General features: G+C 40.9%; 1 protein-coding gene across 1 annotated transcript; it reads right to left on the reverse strand.

Annotated features, from left to right (window-relative positions):
• Window positions 1-9,836: 9,836 nt before the first annotated feature.
• Window positions 9,837-18,356, reverse strand: RFXAP (regulatory factor X associated protein). Its single transcript, XM_052650236.1, has 3 exons — window positions 17,850-18,356; window positions 13,672-13,779; window positions 9,837-11,327 (listed from the first exon to the last, which is right to left on the reverse strand). Exons 1-3 carry the CDS (start codon window positions 18,339-18,341, stop codon window positions 11,217-11,219), a joined length of 711 nt encoding a protein of 236 aa, XP_052506196.1. The 5' UTR covers window positions 18,342-18,356; the 3' UTR covers window positions 9,837-11,216.
• Between the last annotated feature and the right edge of the window lie 1,066 nt (window positions 18,357-19,422).

Consider the following 19,422-nt stretch of genomic DNA (forward strand, 5'->3'; position numbering starts at 1 on the left):
ATCCATGCATCACCCACAGAGATGCCTGCCTTCCACGTAGGAAATCACGTTAAGTTCCACGTAAGTTCTCCTGGTGATTCAGGGCAGGCAGCTCTGCAGATCTTCGTCTGCACAGCATGCTTGCTGGCCTTGTGTTTAAGTCCTGTGTGTGTGTGGGGGGGGGTGGGGGGTGGGGGGGGAGCAGTAAAGAGCGAGCATTGGACAGAAACACCCTGTGTTTACTTACTCCTTCTCACATTCCCACATTCAGCCTCTAGGCGAGGGCACATTTTGCTGCATGTTCCTCACACGCTGGTAAATACTAACTCTTCACAGATGACTCAAACAATGTTCACTGAAGCCTTTGAGAAAACCTAGACACGTTGCTGTGATCAATGTGAGTTCTTTAACTTAGTGTCTCTATTGATTAAGTGACCTGCTGGTCATAGGTGGTAGCCTCTTACAAAACTAAAGCCTCATACCTAGAAATAAGTTCCCAAATAAGATAGTAATTCCATAATCCCTATCATTTCTGAGAACAGTGGTCTTGAATAACAGGACATTTTTTAAAAATGTATACAACATACCAAAACCTGTTACTTACCCCTGGATGATAAAGAGAGGGCCATTTATCAAATTTCTAGGTACTTGCATATATATATAATTCCCACCCACTAAACACTGCATTGCTTGGAAAATTATTTCACACCCTCTTTAAAATGTGTAATTTAAGAAGGTAATTATGCTTGTTAACAGACGGTACTTCAGTGATCCAGGTTTCATTTATACATTCTGTCTCAACTCTTTCTAGCATTAGTGTATAGTAGCTGTTTCTCATTAAATTGTATTCAAGGTAGGAATGATCATATGAAAACAATATATGCGTGAGCTACTGCCGTCCCCTCTTGTAATGACTAGTGTTACCTAGTAGAAGCTTTCATATATACAATAGAAAATAACACATTTTACAGTAAAGCTAGGTGGTCCATTTAGTGTTTAGAGAACTCTGTAGTTTATTGGTTCACCAACTATGTATGTGCCCGGCACAGTGTTAGGTACTGTGGAGTCAATGTACACGAGAAACCGTCCCAGCCCTCTGGAGCTGAGAGTCCACACGGAAATCTGTAGAATCATCCTCATGTTTCAAGAACTATTAAAACGCGCTCTTATGCTTGAAAAAAAATATAATTGATTTCCTAATTATCTCTATTTTGAAACTGATTTTCTTTCTCTTCTGAGCAGTCAAGTCATGGATGAAGACATCCTTGGATAAATAAGGCTTTTCTTCTTGGTCTCAACGTTGGATTTTTCTCCTCTTCCCTATTTTCCAGTAATTCCCTATGTCATGTCCCCTTTCCTTGGAAAAGGCGTTAGTATGGTGAAGTCTTCCTCAAACGAGTGCTGCTGCACAGAACAGCATGAGGTACACGTGGTTTGGGCTCCAGGGATCAAACCGCTTTATCCGTCAGTGGTCAGACTCCTCCTCTGGTAATCTTACACCTTTACAGAACTGATCGGTACTAGTTGCTTATAAATGATATGAAAAAATACACTGGCTTTCCACTCAGCTTTGGGAAACCAGGACAGAACGTTCCAGTGAATCGGAATTGTATCTTCAAAAAATAAACGATTTAAGTGGTACGTATGCATCACTACCAGGTCTATCTCACCAAAAGCCTTTATCAAAATGCTGTGAAATTCAGAGAATTTAGAAGTGATGGGAAGTTAACCCTTAAGTCATCGTAACAGTCACATTTTAGATCAGGCTTTTAAATTTTTTTCTGTAATGCAGGATTTGATTTCTGACTTCTAAATGTGCTTATTTAACATTCAATCCTTGAGGTAGACAGTCCAAACGATGTCTTCACATTCTTTTATAGGATCATGAGCAAAGTGGACATGCCGAGCCATTAATTGCATCAGCAATTGCCAAACACGTTTAAGGTTGCCGTAGACAAGGCAATAGAGAACAGTAACATCTGGCCTGCTGACAAGACTCAGAACATTTATAGTTCTGTTCAAGTCTGGGTTTTGTTTTTTCTCCTGTTAAAAATTTGAGATGTAAAAATTTTTAGTTGGATGATATTTTAATACCTACCAGTGCTTTGGAACTATTAAGATGTCAATTCTCAATACATTTACTTTATGTTTTTTTTTTTTTTAACATTCAGTTTAATTCAGAAAAAGTTGGACAACCACCTAGCATTTAGAATCTCCTTTTCATTGTCTTCTTAGGAAGTGAATACCCCGTCATAGGAACAAAAACAAATTTTAGGTATTGCTTGTTAGACTTCAAGCACCGGCTTAACTTTGAGTATGTCCTGAATACTTGGTATACATAGTCAACAAACAAAATGTAACACGCATTCCAAATTTTGTCTGCTCTTGTTAAGGATTTAATGGCCAAACTATATGACAAATTACATGATCTTGGCATTTGTTAAGTTCAAATTAATGTAAAACAAACTAACAAAAAAGAAACTTTCTATTTAAGTCATGTTTTTTATTATAGCTAGGCCTGAATTATCCTTCAAATGCACACTTACACTGTTATCTGATTGTTTATAATAAAGAATACTGTACCTAAATGTCTTTTGGCTCATTATTCCCTGCAAACCTCATAGAAGGATTCATTGAATGAGTCCTTAAGATGATCTTATACAATCCTGTTTTGAAAATGGGATTTTTTAAAATCCAACATCCTATAGAGAAATTAGGTAATAGTTTTGAATTAAACATCTTAGAATAACTGGCATTAAATATAGAACCTTGGAGGGGGAGGGATAAATTAGGAGGTTGGGATTAACACATACACACTACTGTATATAAAGTAGAAAAAAATATAGAACCGTGAAGATATTTTGCAGTAATTTTAGAAAGGATATGCATAGCTTTTTTTCCTGTGTATTAGCAAATATTAAGTGATATTACCGTATATGGGAATGAACAATTACTGTAAACATCTGTGCACTGCTATATAGTACCTGTTAGAAAAGTGTTAAAGGCAACTCAGGAAAAATGAAGATGGAATCCAGGAGGAATATGAAAATATCTAAAAATGAAAATTTTCTGTTCTCGCCATTAAATTTCCTTCCAGTCTAAATGAGGGGGTGGGGGTGGGGGGAGGTAGAATATGTAAATATTTTGCGAAAACTTGGTCTTTTATTAACTTAAGTTCCCTTTATTCAAAAGAAATATTTTGTGGAATTCCACAATGTAAACAGATGAAAGACAAGCTATTCTGGTTCCACACAGAGGAGGGTTCGGTCAGTTTAGTCGCCTAGACATGTCCGACTCTGTGACCCCATGGACTGAAGCAAGCCAGGCATTGCTATCCATCACCAACTCCCGGAGCTTGCTCACACTCATGCCCATTGAGTCAATGATGCCATCCAACCATCTCATCTTACTTAAGCTGGAAGTTTATGGAGAACAGTGATTGTTTCTTGCTTGTCTTTGCATCTCCTATTCTTCCTGCCCCTGTTCTTGCATCCAAAACTTGGTACTGGCACTTCAACCACAAACTAGTACATATTTTTAAATATACCATTGTATAGACATAAAATATTTTCTTTAAACATTAGCCTATCTAAGAGACAGAATATTTTCATTAGCCTAGAAACTTGCACATATTCATTTATTAGATGATTCTTGAGCATCAGCTACTACCAGGCAGGCACTGTAGATAACAATGAAAGATGACAGTTTCTGCCTTAAAGAAACTTCCTAGTCTGTGGAGGAAGATGAACAAGTAAACTGATAAAGGTCAGTGTGCTATCAGCTGCAACAGGCTGCTGGAGGGCCTAGCAATGAGATCTCCACCAGGCCTGGGTGTGTACCCCGGAAGGTTTCTGGGCTGATCCACCTTGCCTTCCTTTCCACTGGTTCCCATTAGCAAGGCTCCCAGACATTTCTAGACCAGCTTAGGTGCCCAATCTCTATGCCCACATCATAATTTGTGCTCATCAACGATCCACTATCAATCCCTATACCATACTGTCTTCTTGTCTATCCATCTCTACAAGGCTGGGAACTTTTTAAAGGCAAGGATTCGATCTATCTGTGTTCAGCATTTTCCAGCTGTTGTTTGTTTAGAAAGGCATTTTGGGTTCCCATTATGAAGGCAGAAATGGTATTTGTTTCCAATTCTCCTTTTTTAAAATCAGCAATTATTTAATTTCTTCTCAAAAATAATCGCAAGCTTCCAACTGCATATCAGGTGACCATGCTGCAGCTGGTGGGGAAGAGAGAAGCATGCTTAAGACTTAGTTTGCAAATACTCAGCTGCACAGTAGTAGCAAGGAAAGGCAGCTTTCACAGTTAAAACTGTTAAAATAATTTCTGTTCTAAGCATTTATTTCAGAATGTGAATTTGAGTAAAGAAGCATTAAGAATTCTCATAGAACAAGTCGACACGGAGTATAAAGAAGATAGCAGTTCTGGACGTTTATCTCTGTATGATCATCATAGATGGTTCTATTATTTGCATACATCTGATAAAAATGTTAACTGTGGCTTCAGATTTACTCCAGTAATCTGAAAGATGATGTTAAGATGGAGTAAATATAATGAAAATTATATTCATGGTTGTTTTAAGCCCCAAATTACTCACACCTGCATGCAGTATGTTATTTGGAGATAATGTTTGCAAGTGGCAGGCTGGATTCTCTCTGGCCTCATCATTTAGAAAGAAAAAAAACTAAACATTCTCAAAATAACCCACTGATGGTTAATGAAGTTGTCTGTAGAGAGATGCTTAGGAGTAGGGGTCAGAAGACTTTCTATCCAGGGCCAGACAGTAAAAATGTTTAGCTTTGCAGGCCATATGACCTTCATGTCTGTTGTAACTACATAATTCTGCCACCACAGTGCAAAAGCCGCCATAAACTATGTATGTGGCCAGGGGTGGCTCTGTGCCAATGAAATCTTACAGATGTCAAAATCTGAATTTCATGTAATTTTCACATGTCATGAGATGATTTTTCTTTTGGTTTTCCGTTTAAAAATGTAAAAACTATTCTTAGCCTGTGGCAGTACAGAAACGAACTGTGGGTGGGATCTCGCCTGGAGTGGGCTCCCAGTTTGCTGAGACCCGAGGATAAGGCGTCTTGAATGTTACCAACCACAGCTGTGCTCTCATCTGAATGCCTCCTCGAGGAGGCATTAAGCCTGACCACCAGAAGCCCTCTGGTAAGTTCAGCTAATGCTTAACACTATTGCGGGGGGAGGCGATTACTGTAAGCCCCTATGCTTCAGGGTGGTGTGCTAGATAACTGACCCAGTCGCCATCAATGTGTGGAATGCTCATGCAGCTGTCTCTGGTTCGTCCTGAACCCTCAGGTGGGAGGAGCAGCTTCTTGTCACAAAGTGCAGGCAAGCCTGTTTGGAAGCACCTGTAATTTGCAATACAATTGCTATTTTGGTTCTGAACACTACCCTGGCTCCATCTGCTCTGCCCGTGCAACAGCTGTTTAAGAGATCTGTGTTCAAAATACTCCTCTTTTTCAGGCTCTGTGGGAAGGCTTGCCAGTTTGGTTGCTAGGAGTTAAGCATTCAACTCCTGCCTCCTGTTACTAACACCAGAGGTGAGCCCTGGCATTGCCTAGTGAGGGCACAGTGCAGGCAGTTAGGCAGCATTGGCCTCTGAGGACCCACGTGGTGGGGAGCACCACAGTGATCTCAGGCTTCATCTTGCGGCTGGAGAAGAGGCAAGAGCCCAGCGCTCTGCTGGCCCCAAAACACCCAGCCCTCCTCTCCAACTGGATACCTGTGAGTTACTCGGTGAGTCTCGGTTTTAAATTCTCATTGCCCTTCAGAATAGGCAGTGCCTGGCCTGGGCAGGGGCTGTGGTCATTTTCCAATCGCTAACAAAGCAGGAAATGTTCAAGGTCTTCGATGGACTTTATACACCATTTAAAGATAGTGAATGTCTGCGACTAGGGAGCAAAGGGCAATTCTGATGGTTGCTGGTGCTAAAGGAGTGAACAGGAAAAAGAAAAGACACAGGAAACATGGCCATGTGGCATTTGGGCATGAAGAGAGAAAGGTACCTGGATAAGGGAGGGAGGCTTGGCTTTTCTCACACTGGCAGACCCCTGACCCCACGAGGGTCCACTCACTGGCACAAAAAGCAGGGTGTCTGAGCCCTGAAGGGTCTTTTAGGAAGAAAAAGCCAAGCATCACAGGAGCCTGGAAACAGGGTCCCGGAGTACGACTTGGAGCTTCCATACTGGCAGACAACTTTGGGTGATCTTAGAAAAATACTGCTTTCTTGAAGACTCCTTTTCTGAAAGGAAATAATGCTGTCACAATTACCGTCACCTGCCACCCACAAAGATGATCCTAATCAACATGACGGTGAAGTACACCTAACTACATATATTTTATTTAATATGATATATAATTTTGTGCAAATATCTGATGTTAATATACCCTGCTCCTTATTAGATTTTCAAAGGCAACTGCTATAAAATGTTAACAGTGGACAGTGATCTCCAACCAAAGATAGTAAACGACCCAGACTTCAATTATAAGAGAGGAAAACAAATAGAAAATCTCACTAGTCGTAACTTCTTTTGTGCTTGTTTTCCTTAGTTCTCTGATTTGGCTTTCCTGCTGAATATACTCTTGGGTCCTTTTAAGCCCAAACTACAAACAGCTCATGAAAATTAGTATCTGTGCTCAATGAATACATTGTAAGAAAGGCTGCATATATCTCTGTATCACTAGAGTAAAGCTCGGAGAAGGCGATGGCACCCGACTCCAGTACTCTTGCCTGGAAAATCCCATGGATGGAGGAGCCTGGTGAGCTGCTGTCCATGGGGTCGCAAAGAGTCGGACACGACTGAGCGACTTCACTTTCACTCACTGGAGAAGGAAATGGCAACCCACTCCAGTGTTCTTGCCTAGAGAATCCCAGGGATGGGGGAGGCTGGTGGGCTGCCATCTATGGAGTCACACAGAGTCGGACACGACTGAAGCGACTTAGCAGCAGCAGCAGAGTCAAGCTATGAATAGAAAGTATCATTTAATTTGCTGCAGTTTATAATAATAAAAGCTTACCTTTGCTGCATTAGAATAATACAAACGATTATTTGGAGGGTGGAGCAATATATCATAAGGAGAACAGGGAATGTAGTCCATGTCCTGATTAGAAGATGAGATCAAGTCACCTAATTATTAAACATGTCAAGTATTTTCACTAAAAAGTTCTGAAAATATTAAGCTTAAACTCAGTAAAAGCAGCATTTTAATTAGTATTTTAATCATAATTTTTTCCTATAGTGAAACAAGTCTGCTCAACAAATTAGAGTTCAATCATAAGCTAGACTATCTGAACGCAGGTCTTATGTATGCACCATTCAACAGCATCTGTAATCATGATTATAATACTCATTTTCATAGCTACATAAAGTTAGAAACTGAGGGGGTCATGATGACAGGAATACTAAAATTTCCATGTCGATTAGTTACACAAAGGAAATCAGAACTATGTGCCATATAGCCATACTAATTATATTTTCTATTTCTAGAAAAAGAAACAAGTTTTAAATCAACAATCATGTCAAAGATCCCAAATTGAGACCTTTTAAACCGAAAGCCATAAAAGAAGTGTCAGATATGTCCAAATATTCAAAACTTGAAAGCTTGCATGGGCAAGAGATACCATAAAAAGGTAAATAAACCAATGTTAGACATGAAAAAAAGAAATAAAAATGACACAGGGTTCATTTTTGTAACAGTCACCAGACTTTTTGCACATTTTAGGAAAAAAGGAGGCTAGTGGAAAAAATAGACAAAGAGACAAAAGATAGGACTAGCTAATTCAGAGAAGAGCCAAATCTAAGTAGCCAACAAGCATAGGAAAAGGTTCTCAAATTTACCAGCATTCATGGAAACGCTAGTAAATCCAACGGTCAGCAATAATATGGCTATCAGAAAGGCAAGAGGTAAAAAAAAAGAAGAGCAATTCCTATTGCTGGTAGCAATGAGAGGAAAATAAATTCTCCCAGGGACTTCCCTGGGTAAGACTCCATGCTCCCAATACAGGGGGCCAGAATTCAATCCCTGATCAGGAAACTAAGATCTCACATAGATGGTAAGAAACTCTTACAGGGGACTCTCATAATAAATAAGTGCTACATATTCAGAAATAAAGATTCGGCAGTAAAAACATATTTCTATAAACTGAACTAGAAAGCCAAGAAAAAAGCACAGCCTATCTACTGTTTTCAATTTGTAATAGGACTTCAGTTTGTAGTCAAAACAAAAACATTTTGGAAAGGGTCATCTGTGTGTGGTAAAAATTTAAGTATTCAAAGGATTATTTTGATAAAAGATCTCCCAACCACTGAACACCCCCATTCTTCTACCCCATGACACCAGTGCCCCAATTTTCCTTTGCTACTTCCAATTTTGCATATGAGCTTGCATGAGCATATAATTATACACTGACATATAATGTTGGTAACATTATTTATGATCCTTTGTACTTGCCTATTCAAAACTAACTGTAGTCCCCTCACAATTTTTCGCTAATATAATCTTTGATGGACACCTCTTTTGAAGACCATCTTGTTTGGATTAACTACTTCTGATGCAAAACATCTGTTTCATCATTTTCTTTCTTTCCCTTTCCTTTTCTGATTGCTTTTCAGCAAGTTTTGGCCGTGCACTAGAGCTGCTGGTTGATGAGCTGAAGCAAATCCCTCTGGGTTTCTCCGAGTTGAGAGCCATCCGAGTTATTTACTTGCCACTAAATCCTACGGGCTTGTTTATTCAATCCCTCCAAATCCCACTCTTCAAGTGGAAGTCTAGGAATGGTCTTAAAACCAAGGCATTAAGAAGCTTGAGTTATTGACATACTCACTGTTACAGAGTGTTATAAAGACTGGGGCAGCTGTTAACTCATTGTAACGAGTACTGCTAGTTTCCTAGATGAAATAACCTTGTGCTCTCGGATTCTTCCTACACTTGCTCTTCAATATCATAGTGAACTCCAGTTGGCCTCATTTCTTCTCCGTTCAGCAAGAACTCTAGCTTCTATTACTGAGTACTCTCACAAAAGCAACCTAACTTCCTCCACTTCTTCCACTATATGAAGTTGAGCTCAAGCTTGCAATTTATCTTTCTTCCTCTATGCCTGTTGGAGCCCTATGAAACTGTCACCTGATTGCAGATTGCCATTATTGGTTCCCGGTTTCCAGACCAAATCTTTAATGCTGCTCATCAACCCTCTTACATACAGTATTACTGAGGATAATACTAAGATTATTGAGGATATTGGTTTGGCTGCATGTCACAGAACACCTGAATAACCATGGCAGATACAAGAAAGTCTGCCTCTCTTTCACACAGTAGTCCAAAACAGGGGGTCCCAGGCTGGGATGGTGTCTCTGCTCCCTGAGGCCATCTAAGGATACACACACAAGGCCAGTTCTCCAGATTTAAAGGATAAATAAACTCAACCTCTCAGTGGGAGGAACAGTGAAGCCACGTTACAAAAGTTACACATACATGGAGGGGTAAAACAATGTTGGGGGCAAACTGCAATAAACCTACCCCAAATAAGTAAAAACCTTATTGTTTTTAATAATATATATTAAGTTCCTTTCTTTTAATTTTTAGGTTCTTACTGACCTATTACTTTATCATTTCCTCATCCTCCCGTTTCACTTGAAGAAGGATAAGCTGCTTTTTAACTACAGAAGTTAACTTATACTCTAGGGGTTCAGAAAAGCTCCCAGCTCCACAAGTAAGAAAACAAGCTAACAGTGGATAACAAATGTAAATGAATTCCTCTGCATCTGGTGTAGAGCAACTGAACAACAGAATTAGTGAATCAGACAACTCAATGGTCAATTATGACTTTAATGAGTAATTCTGGTAAAAGCATTTCTGCACAGATATGCAGGTATAAAAACAGATATAAAAAGTGAACAAAAAGATTCCTTCTCTCCTTAAGGACATCTTAGAACATCCATGACTAAATTTAACTTGATATATATTCCAGAGCTTAAAACTCAAGACATTGTAACAACTTTCTGCACAGTTTTAACTTTGAGGCACATGCACTTATTATTCTAACATTGGAAATATTTTCTTGACATTTGATTTGGTACTCTTATTGGTAAGTTTTGCCTTTTAAAAGTTTTACTAGGAGAAAGTACAAGAAAAAAGTATCTATCCAGATTGCCCATCACTCTTGAACATTATCTAGGAATAACACAATCTTAAAATAGCTCAATTTTGAAAATCACTGACAAAAATTCTGGAGTGTTATTTTGGGGATCTGTTTTTGAAAAAGAAATGAGTATAAAAAAGTTGTTTTGTTCTGACACTGGTAAGAGGACATACGTTTGTACTGTTCACAAATTCAGTACACAAGAGTTGTTTGCTTTAAAACAGAACACTGATAGAAGCAGAGAGGCCGACTCTAGGAGGCGCACTCATTCCAGGGTACTTAGTTAATCCCCCCTGGGTTTCACCAGCACATCTTTGAGAAGAGGTGCACATCCTATTCTCTCAGATATTTAATAATGATCCTTTTCTTTACACATAAAAAATACACTTACCACCTTGACAGCTCCACTCTTAAAGGGAAAGAAAAGGTTATTATGAGAACCCAACTCTAGGTGCCCTAACTACATTTTATCAACACAAATAGCCCTCAGTGTTTCTTAAGAGGAGGGTTATTGGCACTGAGTGTAAGATAATTCTGAATTGTGGGGGACCATTCCAGACACTTAGCATTCCTGGCCCACTCACTAAAAAACAGCAAGTTTGCAAGGTCACTGTGACAAAACATACCCATCCATTTCCAACTGGATGGCTGGTTGGCCCTTGGACTGCCATGGATTACCCCTTGATGAGAACCACTGAGTTAGATGACCCAAGATTAATATCTACTAACTTCATGACTTCCACAGAAAGCAACTACTGCATTATCCTCAGTAACAATAACTGAAGAGAAACACTTTGTTTTTTTTTTTTTTAAAAAAAGTTATATTTAAACGCTACTCTGGAAAGATAAGCCGATTTCTTCAATCCATGGTGATCTGAAAGGGCTAGATGCACAATGTGCAATGCTTATTTGTCTCCAAATACACACACACATTCACAGGAAAATAACTGTTTACCATCTGCTGGCATGTCTTACCCCATTTATCTGTAGTATAAAAATATGTCCATCTACTACAATGAGATAAAAAACATGTAGATCTTCTTAATAAATTTCCTCACACTGATGTTCCTGGAAACTGCTGTTGTCTTTGTTCCAAAACTTGCTGATTTAATAGCTGCTGCTGTTTCTGTAAAAACTGCACCACTTCTGGACTTCTTAGTAATGACTTAAAAAGGAAAAAGAGAAAATATGTTTATTAGTAGCAGTATTCTTATGAGATTGTATTCATCCTATAAAATCACTCTGCTATATCCTTACACCTGATACAATATACTTACAAAAAGAATTCCTGAACTGAATTCATTTCTTCATTTGATGCACTGCAGTTAAACCTCAAATTAATAATAATAAAATCTGGTATCATGCATCAAATACTAAAATCTAAAACTCATGCGGGAAGCCTGATTTTATTGGTGACTTTGCACACAAAGGAAATGCTTTTATGATATGCCAGCATGTATACTCTTTATAAAACCTAAGGGCCAAGAAAAGCGCTGGCCCAAGATTACAGCAAGGGCAAAAAAAAACAAAAAAAAAGACATGAAAAGATATCCCATGTAAATATGGCAGTTAAATTCCACTTTAGAAACATATACATTTTTTTGACAAGTACTGGAGCTCAAGTTCCTCCCACTAGCTCACTAAGTCATTTGGAAGAAATTAAAAATGATGTATGATTGTGTGTATAGGTATGTGTGTGTAAATACAGGTATACATGTATAATAAAACTAATATTAGCACACTACCAAAACTTCAGAAAAGAAATACAACTGCTCTAAAACAACTAACAAGTTTTATACACTGACCATTTTTAAATATAGTTATACTCACATGACAAATGTAAGACTAATATGTTTTTATTAAAGTATTTATATAAATTGATAAGGAAGAAAAACCTTGAGCCTAATATACTGAACAAGATAAACCAAATAAGATGGAAGTGCCATCATTAAATACTGATTTTAAAATTTAACATTACAGCATAGTATATTTCCTACTTACTAAATGCTTTTGTTTAAAATTTATTTGTAAAGACTGCTGCTGCTGCTGCTGCTAAGTCGCTTCAGTTGTGTCTGACGCTGTGCGACCCCACAGACGACCCACCAGGCTCCTCTGTCCCTGGGATTCTCCAAGCAATACTGGAGTGGGTTGCCATTTCCTTCTCCAATGCATGCATGCCCACTAAGTCACTTCAGTCGTGTCCAGCTCTTGTAAAGACTGCCCAACCTTTATTAAGTAAATGTACAACAGTCTACTTAGCTGTTATGAGGCTACTGAACCATGAACTCGTTTAAATTACTATTTTACTATTTGTGATAAATACATTTCTGGCAATGTCCTTACGCTTAACTTTCTCTATTTAGGATTCAATTCCTGCATATGTCTTCACAGTAAAATGATTTCTGAGTGAAGGAATGACTATTTTAAGGACTTTTGATACAGACTGTCCAACTGCTTTCTTTGATTAATATTATAATATTATATTAGTGTTGTACTAATGTAAGATGCCATCAGAATGAGAGTCCCTTTCATGGGAGTCCTAAACATCACTGTGTGTTTTCATTTAAATAATTTTCACTTATTGAACTATTATGTGATTTTTTACTGATATGAAATACATTTCCGTATCACGTAAGGGAAGCATTTCTGCTTTTTTCTGTTTATATATTTTTTGCAATGTGTTGAGGCCAAAATTTTTCTTCATCAATCTGTATGACAAAAATGTCAACCTTATCAAACATCATTTTTTATATATTTGTTGCAACTCTTTTTCCGTTATTTCCAGGTTTGCATTTTTATTTTTATGCTGCCGTTTTTTTTACTATAGTATTCATTTTTATGTTGCTAAAAGTCATGTATGGATATGAGAATTGGACTATAAAGAAGGCTGAGCATCAAAGAATTGACGCTTTTGAAATGTGGTGCTGGAGAAGACTCTTGAGAGTCCCATGGACTGCAAGGAGATCCAACCAGTACATCCTAAAGCAGTCCTGGTTGTTCATTGGAAGGACTGATGTTGAAGCTGAAACTCCAATAGTTTGGCCACCTGATGAGAAGAGCTGAATCATTTGAAAAGACCCTGAGGCTGGGAAAGATTGAGGGCAGGAGAAGAAGGGGACAACAGAGGATGAGATGGTTGGATGGCATCACCAACTCAATGGACATGGGTTTGGGTGGACTCCAGGAGTCGGTGATGGACAGGGAGGGATGAACCGCGTGCTGCGGTTCATGGGGTCACAAAGAGTCAGACACGACTGAGCAACTGAACGAACTGAACTGAAATTATATTTTCTCTGTAATTTTGTCTTTATGAGATTCCAGTGTATACTGGCAGCAGCTCAGTTCTGTTCGGGACCAGTTTAACACAGTATCGCAATTATAAACTGACAACCAGTTTAAAACCACAATTTTAAACTGATAACCAGTTTAAAAATCTCAAAAGTTGAACAGTTCCATTTATAACAAACAAATGTGTTAGGTTTGGAACTACTGTACAAACAGATATTTACCAGTCTTTTTTGATTTAACACTTGTTCTAAAAGAGTAGGTCTTGCAGGTCGATCTCCAAAAGATCCCGTTTTTTGTTTTACAATGGAGAGTATGTTGTCTGCACTTTCCTGGGATAAAAGGTAAAATGCAAATAGGATTAAGAGTTGATATAATAATTCATGATTACAGGCATTCCAATGATGCTTTGCTTCTCTTCCTTCTTGCCCAGTTTCTGGGAGCCTTTAGGAAAGTCCCTCTTTAAGTCACTAGGCCACGTGTTGACAGTTAATTTTATATAACATGGCTCATTCCCTCACCCTCCAGGATTTCCAACCTGGGATCTTCAGTCTCCAGAAGTTCTCAAAAATCAACAGAGGAGCACAGGTAGAGGAAGGGGACCTATTTTAATAGCTGTGAGCAATTTTTCAATATTACAAAACAATGCCAAGTGGAAAAGGAACACTTTCTTCAGATATAGCTATCCAGGTCAAACCATCTGCCTGCCTTTGGATGGAACAGGTGAACTCAAAGGCCATTTATATAGTGCTAATGAAACACTCTTTACTGCTTTTTTTGCCCAACAAAACAACAAACACCACCAACCAAAAAAATGGGGTGGGCAGTAAAATATTACTTAAAGAAAGGCAACTGATACGCAAAGATTTCAAAATCTGGAAGTCATCAGGAGAAAAATGACAAACTGGCTTTGAAAAGACTTGGAAGCACTGGTGTAAGTAATTTCCTGCCACTGGTATAAACAAAACAGGTAGCCCTGAAATCACAACATACCCTGAGGCATCCTTACTCAAAATCAGCAGCACTTACTACCAACTATGTTCCCCCAGTTACCTGGTGAAGTGAAGTGAAGTCGCTCAGTAGTGTCCGACCCTCAGCGACCCCACGGACTGCAGCCCACCAGGGTCCTCCGTCCATGGGATTTTCCAGGCACGAGTACTGGAGTGGGGTGCCATTGGTAGGACCTTAAATACTTACAATTTTCCTGGCCAACAAAATGTTAAGTTTACTGAAACATTCTGACTCTTATAAAACGCTGGCCACATACAAAAGTTCTGACAAATATAAAGTCACATAAGCCATGCCTTCTATAAATTTACCCTTATTCTGCTCTTCATCTAAAGAGCATTTAGATGTTAAGCTGTTTTTTTCTCTTGACCTTTTTTTTTTTTTTACGTTTCCAATTTTACTTATTTTTGGCCATGCCATGTGGGATCTTAGTTCCCCAGCCAGGGATCAAATCCATGCTCCCTGCATTGGGAGTGCAGAGTCTTAACCACTGCACCACCAGGGAAGTCCTTTGACTTTCTTTCTACTGGCTTCTGAGTTATTTATTAGAATATTCACCTTATCTCTTTCACTATGAGAAGTTTATCAATCTAATGTTAAAAAAAATTCAATCAATAAACATTTTAAGCCTCACCAAAAAAAACAAACAAACAAACCCACACACCTGTAAAAAGAAGACTCTGATACTCAGAGAAAACAAAAATAATTTCTTTCTCTTTCGCCATAAGATTAACTACTTATGGGACTAATTCATCCTTATGTACACTAGAAATGGGATGCTGAAATTGACAGTGGAGTTCCCTTATTCTCACCACCTCACACACATCACTGTGCATTAACACATTCAGAATGTCAGTAACATAAAATCATAGAAGCTTGTAGTGAAAATAACCTTCAGTCATCCAGTCCTAACTTCTGCAAGTGCTGGAATTATAGAAATCTTCAACACTTTTTGTTCTAAGGAGTTACCATCTTTTGAGGCTACCCATCCTGAATATTCATTGGAAGGACTGATGCTGAAGCTGAAACTCCAATACTTTGGCCACCTGATGCAAAGAACTGGCTCATTGGAAAAGACCCTGATGCTGGGAGAGACTGAAGATGGGAGGAGAAGGGAACAACAGAGGATGAGATGGGTGGATGGCATCACCGACTCAATGGACATGAGTTTGAGTAAACTCCGGAAGTTGGTGATGGACAGGGAGGCCTGGCGTGCTGCAGTTCATGGGGGTCGCAGAGTCAGACACGACTGAGCAACTGAACTGAACTGATTTCGTTTTGCGTAATTAACATTTAGGTGGTATTTCCTTAGGTTGGGCTGAAACACACAACCCCTGTAACTCACCTGAGTCCCGGTTACTTCAGAACTATGCAAAATATCTCTACTGCTTCTTCCAAATGATAGCCTTCTTAGACATTTTACGATAATGCTCAATCCCACAGGTCACTGCTTTAATCCCTGGCTCCTTTCTGTGTCATTCACACAGCACCATTTTTAGATACATGGACTAAACATTATATACATCTGTTCCTCATTTAACCTTGATTTGTGTCAGGAACACTGATTTTTTTTTTTTTTAAGGAATACTGATTTTTAAATACCTTAATTTCTAATCTTGCTGCTCATACTATGGCAGCACACCCCGTCACCACCTACCAGTCCTTCTATAGCTATCTCCTAAAAATCTCTTCATCTAGAGGCCCTTGACTTTAACCCACACCATTACAATAGGAGCCCTTCTTACTGTCTAACTAGGAACTTTCTTTTGAAGCCTCCAAATTCAAATCCCACTGCCTGGCATTCAGTATCATAAAAAAAACTGGCTTCAAACTCTTTCCAAATTTATCTTTTGTCAATTTTCCACACAGATAATCCACTTTAGCTAGAAAGGTCCCCTTGTTGTCTTCCAAAAAGTAGCTCCTGTATTCCCACTTCTCCTTCCTTTACTAAGACGTGCTTCTCTTTCTTTTTACCATCAAAATTCTAGGGAAGCGGGATAGCATGCGGATAAGACTGAAGGTTCTAGAACCAGACTGCTTGGGTTTGAGTACTTGCTGGCTGCATGATTTGGGCCAAGTTACTTAACCTCTCTTTGCCTCAGTTTCCACTTATGGAAAGTAAAGTATCTATCTCACTGCTGAAGGGGTGAGACTCCATTTATAGCTGAGCACTGTGCCTGGCATCTAAGAAACTTAGCTGATTAAACACAAACTATTAGCCGTCCTTTCTAGCTTATACTGAGTTGTATTTTCTCTGCAAAGCCTTTCTAGAATATCTCAGCCTACAGTGATCTATCCTCTCCACTACTAAAGAAAGCAGCACTTAGTAGTTGGCCCTTATTGTATCCTGACTGTTCCCGTTAGTTCTTTTCTTTACACTCAGTTCAACAAAGACTTAGAACTCCCGATTCCTCAAACTGATAGTATCCTTTAAGTAAATGGCTACTATTCGTTGCGTATAGCAGTTCTCTTTCCTAAGAAATCATGCAAGTTATTTCAGAATAGGAAAAAATTTAAGTTTCTTCTTGTAGGGGGTGAAGGGAGAGATTCTAATTCAGGTATCTACTTGCCTTTTATGTATTTTCCTCAAACTGTAGGTGTAAATGCTTGACAATTAAAAAAAGAAAAAGAAAAAGAAAGTGGTTACAGGTAAAACATTTCCTTCCTGAAAAGAAGTGTATCATCTCATTCTATAAAGAATTCTGAAGTGAATGAGTACCTTTGGAACAAACAGAGGGTCAAACGACTACCCTTACTTTCATTCTTGAATAAGGGAGATGCTTATTTACTGAGAACTGGAGTATTAAGAATAAAGTTAACTGAGAGAAAGACACTGAGAACAGAACTAAGCACTATTAATCAGATCAGAGTACTGAGATAAGATTAAGAATATAACACAAAGAATACTAACAAAAGTACTCTTTTTTCCACTTTAGCTAGTGGAAAGGTGCTGAGAACAGGGTACTCAGATTAGGTATACTTAAGAAAAGGATACTGAGAATAGGGTAGTAAAAAAAGGAAGAGATTACCTTCTCTAAAGGACCGATTTCAGTTGGGTTCCTATCTCTTTGCCTGCTCCTCCAGTGATGAATCAGCTCAATTTACTACCTGACCTTCCAGCCCATATCCCAGATCTTTGCAATTACAGCTTTGCTACCATGTCACACCATTTTCATTGAGATTTACTCATCTCTACAAGGATGTACCAAAACTGTTCAGGCTTTGCCTACGTTTGCATAAACTTGAGGGCAAGCCCTCGCTAACTTTCAGCCACAAGTCCAGCCACGGAAACCTGGCCCCTTTGGGCGCCGGTGGGCAGGCGCTGGAGCTGCGACCTGCGGCAGGAATTGGGTCTCTTTTTCCACCTCACACTCCCCCAGACCCCAGGCCATACCTCCAGTTTGACGTTTCCTGAGCTGCCAGCCGCGGCGGCCCCACCGCAGTTCAGGGCCTGGTCGCTTTTCTTCTTCTTGTACTTGTCTTTGTACATCTTGTTGCGGTGTTTCTTGCACATCCACGGCTTGCGCTGCTTGGCCACCTGGCTCGTGGTCTCGCTGCAGCCCTCGTACGTGCATGTCTTGCTCAGGCCGCCGCCGCCGCCGCCGCCACCGCTGCCCCGTCTCCGGGCTCCCCCACCGCCGCCCTCGCCCCCCGAGTGGGTCTCCTCGTCCTCCAGATCCTCCAAACTGGCTGTGCTCTCGCCTCCTCCCGGGGGGTCCGAGGTGTCCAACAGGTCGGCCTCGTCCTCCCCCGCCTCCTCCTCGCCATCCCCCGCCACTTCGCACAGGTACCGAACGGCCTTACCGGGCCCGCCGCTGCCCCCCAGGACCGCCTGCCGCAGAACGCCCTCGGCCGCGGCTTCGTCCTGCCCTCCACAGGGGTGCATCACCAGCAGCGCGAACTGCGAGCCCGCGGCGCCCGGGACGGGGGCTGGAGCCAGGGCCTGGCCCGGGGCAGGGGCGGGGGCCCCGGGGCGGAGCGCGCCGCTGACGGCGCCCGGCCCCGCGCCTTCGGTGACACCCTGCACCTCCGTACTGCTGAGGCTTAGGTGTTGGGGATCCACGATCCCGGCCTTTCAGCACCTGGCGGGCCCAACTGCACCTAGCAAACCAGCTTTCCCGGACCGCGAGGAAAACCCGACAGGGCTCCGCGACGGCGCCCCACTGCGCCTGCGCGTCTGCCGCCGGCGCGTGAGCGTCTCTACGCTCTGTGGCCTTCAGGGAACCCGGCGTCTCTGAAGGGTGGGGCTGAGCGGTCGCCCGAGGTGCTGACTGCGCATGTGCGCTTAGCGGTGGCGGGAGATTGCCGCGTCGCGCGCGCGGTCCCGCGTCTGGTAATGCGTGCCCTTGAGGTTTTGAGGACCTGGGCCTGGCGGCGCTTTTTGACTGGAACCGACTCTGCCTAAAATGTTTGAAGCACTTTTCTTTTTTTTTAACTGAAACTCCACAGTGTAAATTCACATTGTTCATGAGCCTTCTTATGCGGCATCAGGACCCGCATTATAATATTTCACCCCACCCTGACAGGAATGGGAGCTGAGAGGCTGAGCTGTGGCCGTGTCACGACCAGGCCCCACTAGATAGCAGTCAGTGAAGGCAGAGGCGGCCGATGTGAAAATGGTACAATGGAGGAGAAGGAGTGAACCGGACCCGGGCCGGGATGTATTTCGGTGGAGAACTAAATGGTTTACTCTTGAAACCTTTTTCTTTCTTGGAAATTGGTTCATCATACGTGGCCTTTGGGTTTCCCAGGCGGCTCCGTGGTAAAGAATCCGCCTGCCAATGCAGGTGACAAAGGAGACTTGAGTTGGGAAGATCCTCTGGAGGAGGAAATGGCAACCCACTCCAGTATTCTTGCCTGGAAGATCCAGGGAACAGAGGAGCCTGATGGGCTACAGTCCAGGGGGTCGCAAAGAGTCGTTGGTGACTGAGGACGCACAGCTCGTGGCCTTTGCTATGACCTCTAAG

The sequence above is a fragment of the Budorcas taxicolor genome, chromosome 12 (genome assembly GCF_023091745.1).
Source record: "Budorcas taxicolor isolate Tak-1 chromosome 12, Takin1.1, whole genome shotgun sequence".
In the NCBI taxonomy this organism is placed as follows: Eukaryota; Metazoa; Chordata; class Mammalia; order Artiodactyla; family Bovidae; genus Budorcas; species Budorcas taxicolor.